This window comes from Amblyomma mixtum, chromosome 3 (assembly GCF_055824585.1).
Source record: "Amblyomma mixtum isolate Tamu chromosome 3, ASM5582458v1, whole genome shotgun sequence".
Classification (NCBI taxonomy): Eukaryota; Metazoa; Arthropoda; class Arachnida; order Ixodida; family Ixodidae; genus Amblyomma; species Amblyomma mixtum.
The window spans coordinates 285,621,090-285,628,971 of NC_143014.1; the positions used below are offsets into that span (position 1 = coordinate 285,621,090).

General features: G+C 44.0%; 1 protein-coding gene across 1 annotated transcript; it reads right to left on the reverse strand.

Annotated features, from left to right (window-relative positions):
- Positions 1-343: 343 nt before the first annotated feature.
- LOC149355073 (uncharacterized) lies at positions 344-6,725 on the reverse strand. Its single transcript, XM_089577582.1, has 3 exons — positions 6,432-6,725; positions 1,239-1,658; positions 344-466 (listed from the first exon to the last, which is right to left on the reverse strand). Exons 1-2 carry the CDS (start codon positions 6,447-6,449, stop codon positions 1,263-1,265), a joined length of 414 nt encoding a protein of 137 aa, XP_089433708.1. The 5' UTR covers positions 6,450-6,725; the 3' UTR covers positions 344-466; positions 1,239-1,262.
- Positions 6,726-7,882: the final 1,157 nt, after the last annotated feature.

Here is a 7,882-nt window from a genome sequence, read left to right on the forward strand (position 1 = left end):
CTAACTGAAAATGTTCGTCGTTATGGTGTTTCACGTTCGAAGTTTTAGTATCGATCAGTGTTTTGATGAAATTATTTGTATTCCCTTCATTCCACGACCCTCAAATGAGGGCTAGCAGTAAAAATTAATGAATAAAGGAACTCCGGTGTCAAGCAGCTCGTAGAGGCTTGAGAAAGGCATGCTCCACGTTCTTTCTTGTACTAGTTCGCATGTCTTCGAGAATTTCTTTCTTGTTCCTTTAACAAGCATGATGAAAGACGACATAAAAAATGCACAGGTTTAAAAAAATAAATTAGGGCTTTTACTTCGCTTCTCTGCATTGAAATGCACGTACAGAGAGCAATGAAACTTCGCGCCATTTGGATGTGGTCATTTTCTTTGCAAATGCAGTTCCACGGTAGCGATTGTTGAAGTGAACAGGCTTCAGTCATGTCGTCGAAAAGTTTTTGGCAGTCTTGGTCGATGTCTATAAGGAAAGCAGGCAAAACGACAGTGTTATAACTGGTTTGCAGCACTTAGAAGAAATGACGTGTCTGGCACGCATCTTCAGCAAAACAGGATTAGGTTAAACGTAAAGATATTGCAACTTCCCATGAAATGGAAGAAGGCTGGGCCAATTACCTCGTCCTTCTGCCATGAACATTCACTGAAAACCTTGACGTCTTTTGAACGTTTTCTTAAGCATTTATTTAATATTTGGCTCTACTACAAAATAAAGTGCCGCGAGTGCCATCTTATCTGCCGTGGCTGTAGCAAATAAAGGAAATATCTATATGTGTGAACTTGAAATCATTTCTGTCGTCCACGTTTGAGTAAATGTGCCTCATTGTAACCGCCATAGGTCCCCATCAGAGCCAATGAAGACTTGCTTCCCGTTGTAACTGCCCAAATGCGTTATCCCCTTGATGAGATAACAGGGGGTGCAATTTCATACTTTGAAATACGAGTTCACTGCTACATAATTAACCAAAGTGTGATTAAGTGTAGATGAAATCCTAAAGCATAAGTACACGCCGAGAACATGCAAGGAAAGGCAAGGCGGCCGCCTACGTACATTTTGCTAAACGCATGCAGTTGTTAGTCTCAACGGAAAGCCTTACAGCTAATGCCCAAAACTGAATTGTACGCATGATGCATTGCAGAAATGGGTGAAACAAAAACGCAGTTATAAGAAAACCGCCAGTATAACCACTGCTCCAGTGAGGGAAACCGCCTGCAGGCTGATCACGTCTACTTACCTGTAGCGTGTTGTTCCGTCTTCTTTAGCCGATGAAACCTCCCAGGTGTCCGTGCTGGTTATGGAAGCCACCTGCTCCATGGTTGAAGCCAGTGTTGAAACCTGCGTGTCCGGAGCCGTAGCGATTGAAGGTGGTCTGGTCGAATCCATGGTTGGTGCGATACCCGTTGCGGTTCCTGAAGCCGTGGACGTTGTTGTAGGCGTTCGCGCTGTTGAAGCCACCGCTACCCTGATTGAAACCGGCCGCACCACGGTTGAAACCGTAGCTGTTGGCGCCGGCGAGGTGGCCGAATCCTGTGCCGAAGCCAATGCGACTTTCTACCTCCTCCTTTTTCTCCTGAGTCGCTGGCTTGTCTTCGGCGGCGGGCTTCTCCTCAGCGAAAGCCACGGCGGCGACAGCCACAAGGGCGGCGAGTACGAACTGAAATTGGGCGGAAAAACGCATTGAAACAATACCCTACAGGCAGTGTCAAAATGGCTCAAGGCTAACGATTGCTCACATCCAACAAAAAATAAAAAAACGGCACTCGGGTGATCTGTCCGCTGTTTCTGTGTGAGCCACCATGGTGTGAGCTTAGCAGGCAGGAGTTTACGTCAGTAATGCACAACACACCTCGCACCCTACGGATCATACGCCATGCAAGTAGCACATTTTAGAGGCATTCATATAACGAAATCATTTCTTCGCATTACTGGTGATCTTTTCTTTTTCTTTTTCAAGAGCTTCTACAGAAGTTGTATTATTTTCATTTGTAAAGAACTCAATAACTGTAAAGAACTCAAAAGAACTCAGGCTTCATCAGATGCTAAGATAGATGCATTAAGAGCTGAAATGACCGAAATGAACGTGAAATGCGAAAAACTGACCGCTACACTTAATGTGATTGCAGAATTGAACAAGCGAGTACAAACCCTAGAATCCCTTGTTCGTCATCAGGCGGATAAGTTGGTAGAGTATGAAAATAGAAGCCGATCCAATAATCTCTTAGTTTTTGGTATCGATGAGGACAAGGGTGAATCAGACCGCGACCTGAAACAAGCTGTTATTGATAATGTATTTAAAGGAACCTTGGGAGTAGAAGTGAATACGATCGACAAAATTCATCGTATTGGGAAGAAAAAAGACGGTAGTAATCGGCCGGTAATCATGCATTTTTATGATTCGCGAGAAAAACAGTCTGTGATGCAGAACTGCAGCAAGCTGAAAGGCAGCTCGATAAGCATTAGTCAAGACTACGCTAAAGAAACTGTTGAATTACGAAAGAAACTATGGAAAAGCAGTGAAAAGGAACGAGCAAACGGCAACAAGGTGCAACTGGTACATGACAAGCTTAAGATCAACAATCATATCTACGTCTGGGATCGTGAAAAGAATGAACGGTGTCTGTACCGTACTGAGCAAGTTAAGGTTCCTCGATTCAAAAAGAGGGGAAAGACTGCTAGCCCTACATTGCTTCAGTTGCAAACTTCAGACAAGGCTTCTGACACTGAAAGCGATTCTTCTCGGTCATAGCTCAGAATTCTACTTGTAAACGCCAGCAGTATAGCAAATAAAGTAACTGATTTAGAGTATCTACTAATTTCTGAGAGCCCTGATGTATTGATGTTGACTGAGACATGGTTACATAGCGCAATTAATGACAGTAGTATCTTTCCTCCTGACTACAAGGTGTTTAGACGCGACAGAGATTCCAGAGGTGGTGGCGTGGCTATTATTGTGAAAAGCACTATAAACGCAGTCGCCCTCGATTGCAATGTCTCTGAAACGGTCTGGTGCAAGATCAGCTGTGCAAACATGTGGTATATGTTAGGGACTGTGTACAGACCACCAGCCACTCCGCCAGAATTTTTGGATGGCTTGAATGTATTTCTTAACTCCCATGTAAATGAAAACACAAGACTAATAATGGCTGGTGACTTTAATTTGCCGCATATTAACTGGGAAAGTCTATCAACGGGTAATGCAGAAATAAGGAGCGCCAATAAAATGATGCAGATCATGTTTTCACATAATCTTAAGCAAATAGTTAAAGACTTCACAAGAGTTACACCAAAGTCATAGTCATTGTTGGACTTGGTTTTCATATCCGGTAGAATACCAGACTATACTGTATCAGTTGAGAATAGGTTATCAGATCATAAGATGGTTTGCTTGAATGTACCGCTGCACACAAGAATCGGTAAGAAACCATATGTCGTGACGCATGTTAAGGATTATGGCCGTGCGAATGACACGTCCATCCTAGACGTTTTGGGAGAAAGCTTTAATGAATTTGAAATAGCATCCAACCGCGAAAGTGTAGAAGAACTATGGGACCGACTTAAAGGCATAATCAAATATTGCATAGATCATTTTGTCCCCACACGTATAAGGAAATCACAGCAAAAAAATCCATGGATAACTAGGAGCATCATACACCTTAAGCGTAAGATAAAAAGGTTAAGGAAGAAAAAAAGCAGGGCAACAGAACTTTCAATAACCAAACAAATGCTAAAATCTGCATTGGTGGAGTCGAAGAAAACGTTCTTCAATAAAACGCTTACAAACTTCCTTAAAAGCTCGCCACAAAAGTTTTGGCGATATTTCGCAGATAGAAAGAATGAAATAGAACAGATAGTGGATGGCGACGTAGTCGTGACAGAAAAGGAAGGTATTGCCAACGTATTTAATCATTTTTTCCAATCAGTTTTCACGAAGGATAGATGTGACAGTGACGGTGATACTTTAGTCTGCGCAATACAATACCCAATGGAAGACCTACGCATTACAAGGGAGGGCGTGTTCCAGCATTTGCTTAGGTTGGATGCAAAAAAATCGTGTGGACCAGATGAAATACCGACGGTATTTCTTCAACGGTACGCTGAATGGATGTCGTATTATTTGCAGCTTTTATTCGAAAAATCTTTGCGGGATCATTCAGTACCTCAGGACTGGCGCGATGCCACCGTTGTTCCGATATTTAAAAGTGGCAATAGGCTATGTGTGAACAACTATAGACCGGTTTCGCTCACTTCTGTGTGCTGTAAAGTCCTAGAGCATGCAATAGCAAAACATATTCTGTATTTTTTAGAAAAAAATAATTTATTATGCCCAGTTCAGCACGGTTTCCGATCTGGCCTTTCGACGGTGACACAGTTAATCGAAACTGTACATGACCTTTGTACTGCTACAGATGAATGCCAACAGATAGATGTTGTATGTATAGACTTTGCGAAGGCATTTGATAAAGTTGCACATCATAAACTACTTTCCAAATTGAGAAGCCTAGGAATTAGTGAAACTGTAGTACTGTGGATTCAGGCATATTTAAAAAACCGTTATCAAAGGGTACGAATCGTGAAAAGTGAATCGGGGAAGTGTGAAGTTGTGTCTGGAGTGCCGCAGGGGTCTGTTTTAGGCCCACTATTGTTTTTATTGTATGTTAATGATATTCCTTCTAATATTAACCCGCCTGTAAAAATTAAACTATTCGCCGATGATTGTCTAATTTACACGCGTGTAGCCTGCGCGGAAGATCACAATAAACTAAATAAATGCCTGCAATCATTAAACTCGTGGTGCCAAAGATGGGGCATGGTAATTAACTACAAAAAATCTACATACACTCACGTAACTAAAAAACAGAACGTGATCAGATTTGAATATAATATTGGAGAAAATACCTTGGTCGAGGTACAGAGTTTCCGATACTTGGGGGTGACAGTGACGCATAATTTAGACTGGCGTATTCACATTGAGAATATCTATTCAAAAGCATATCAGAAGCTTTGCTTTCTTAGGAGAAAACTTCCAAACGCGACTAGAGAAATTAAGTTAGTCGCCTACAAAACGTTTATACGACCAGTTCTGGAATATGCGAATGCTGTGTGGAGCCCCCACCAAAAATGCTTAAAAAAGAAGGTAGAAAGAATACAGCGGATTTCAGCACGTTTTATATGTTCCAAGTATCGCCGTACTGACTCGGTTACAAAGATGATGCAGCAGTGTGAATTGGAAACGCTGGAAACTAGAAGAATAAAACATCGACTCAAACTTTTTTTCCAGATAATGCAAGTGGCATTAAAAATAAATGAAGAACATTATTTGAAAGCGGCTCTAAAACGTGGTTCCCGAAAAAACCACAGCAGGGTACTACAACCTATTAATACACGTACGGATGTGTACCGGTATTCCTTCTTCCCTGATGTAATTGAAATGTGGAACAAATTGCCAAGAGATGTTGTGGAGAGTGCTAACGTGCAACAATTTGAGCTAGGTGTTGATATGATTTTGAGAAATGGTGCACAAATATTGAACTCTGACTCATGATTGCTCATTGAAGTGCTTATGAAGTGTATTTGTTTTTGTTCCCTCCCTGTAACAACCTTCCTTTGAGGGTTAACAGTATGACCAAATAAATAAATAAATAAATAAATAGGAGACAAAGGACTGTGCCAAAAAACCGGACAGAAATGAGCCTCTGAAACTTAACATATTCGAAACAAAATTTTTAGAACCTGTCACAAACCTCCTTTTCGAATAATGTGTCCAATACAGTTTGAGATGCCCAGTGTTCCTTGTCAATTTCATGTGTTTTCTATCATTAGTGCTTTTGTAAACTGGACACACGGCCGATGTCGCTGGGTAATAAAAACAGACTGGTTTCACTGCATTGCTCCAAACATGAGTCAGCGAAGCAACAGCTTCTTCTCTCTCTGGTGCATCGTATTGCGCGTAAATGCCGTATGAGGGAAAACTGTAGTTGTAAAAGGCTAAAACATTTTCTTGTAGATATGCGTTGAATTAACAGCCAAGTGGCAAATAGCTTGATACACTAAGCCCGACGAAAAGCTACGCGCATATCAATCCACATAATTAAACCCGGTAAGAAATCCACTTCTGAACATATGCTTGAACCGTAATTAAGGGTCCGTGCGGTCGCAGTCAACACATGCAGACAAATTACGAACGGCGCTACTTTTATCAATCACAACAGCCAGCTATGCATTTCCTAAATCACTACCAAGCCGACTCTTTTTAGGAGCCGCATAGCTCCTCAAGTCCTATGCAGCGCTTCCGCAACACTGATGCACAGAAAGGTCGGTAACCATGAACCAAGATTCACGATTCGCCTCACTTTCTGGCCGCACTTTTGGGCCGTAAGAGGTGAAGGAAGCCAAATGCGACCCCAAAATTTCGCCGAACAAAACTCACCAGTTTGCGAACCATCATGGACTGAAGGAGCGACGGCCAACTACCTCTCTTGGGACGCTGTGGTCAAGGTTGGCTCCGAGGCACTCAGGGGCAACTTTTATAGCCCTCCAAACGTTGACCCATTGGCTGGGGCTTTCCCACTTGTGGGCCTGCAAGAGCCTCTTTCTATCTTTCATCTCTCGCTCACTCCCGCGGTCAACACCCTCGCCCTCTTCTGCAGCCAGTCGACTCGCTTTGTCCGCGGTGGTGCTGCGCCCGACCGTGGCAATTCTCTTGCCTCGGCCGGAGGACACATCCACCGGAACACACGGCGGGAAGGGGACGGGGAGTCGCAGTAGGGGGTGGAAGAGAGAAAGAGCAGTAGGCAGAGAAAAGAAAGTGGCGTTCAACTCTGCCAGGACTGGCGCACGCGCGAGCATCGTGGGAAAGCAAACGAAACGAATACAAAATATGCGCTGTCTCCGCAGCCAGCGCAGAAAACCGGAGGTGATCGGGAACCGGGACTGAGAGAGCGCGGACGGGACTAGAGAGAGGGAACCCAGCCGGGAGGAGGAGAAACCGCTTCGGGGCAACGCTGTTCGGGGGAGCGCGGTTACTCGCGCCATGTGCGCGTGTTTTTCTTTGCTATCGGATTCCTTCACCGGTTCGGCTAGCCGGCAGCGGGCACGTGCCTCCGCTTGCGCCCTGTCGGTGCGTGTCCGCGCATAACCGCACCACGGCGCTTCACTGCTGCCAGGCAAAATGGCTGCGGGGTATACCCAGAAAGATGCGCAGGTCAGCGGAAGACCTCGGGGGCAGGGCAGGGCGGGTGCGCAGACTGCGGGCGCCCGCGAGGAGTGTTCTGCGAAATGTTGAACCTTAGGGTGCGATAAACAGGTGTCCTTGTACACGGGGGCTACGGAACGCATCTTCACAAAACACAAGCGAGCCGCAGGTTTTCAGACGTGGGCTTTCAGACACCACAAAAAGAAAAAAAGTGCGGTCTCTTTGCCAAATTCTAACTCCTAAAGATGATTCTTGTTTAACACGGGACTCACTAAAACACCCACAAGATCATCAAGTGATGGCTGAACTCCTGTCGAAACCCCAAGGTACTGGCGCGCTAAGCAACAGGAAACCAAGTGGTTCGGTTAACTGTTGTCTTTTCCTTAAAGTTGTTCATGTTCGGATGTTAGCGTCAAAACGTACAAAGCTAGACATACAAAGCTTTCGAATAACCTCCTTGCCCACACAGCTTATTTCTTACGCCTATTACAGACGAAGAAATTTCTTCTACATTCTTGAATCTCAAGAATTCACGCAGCTTTGACACTCAAGGTATGCAAATCGAGCCATTAAAATACGTTTTTGATTGTATAGCGCCTGTATTAACGCACATTTTCAATCTGAGTTTTACTACAAGTACCTTCCCGAAACAGCTTCAAGTAGCGAAACCAATCTATAAAAAAGGA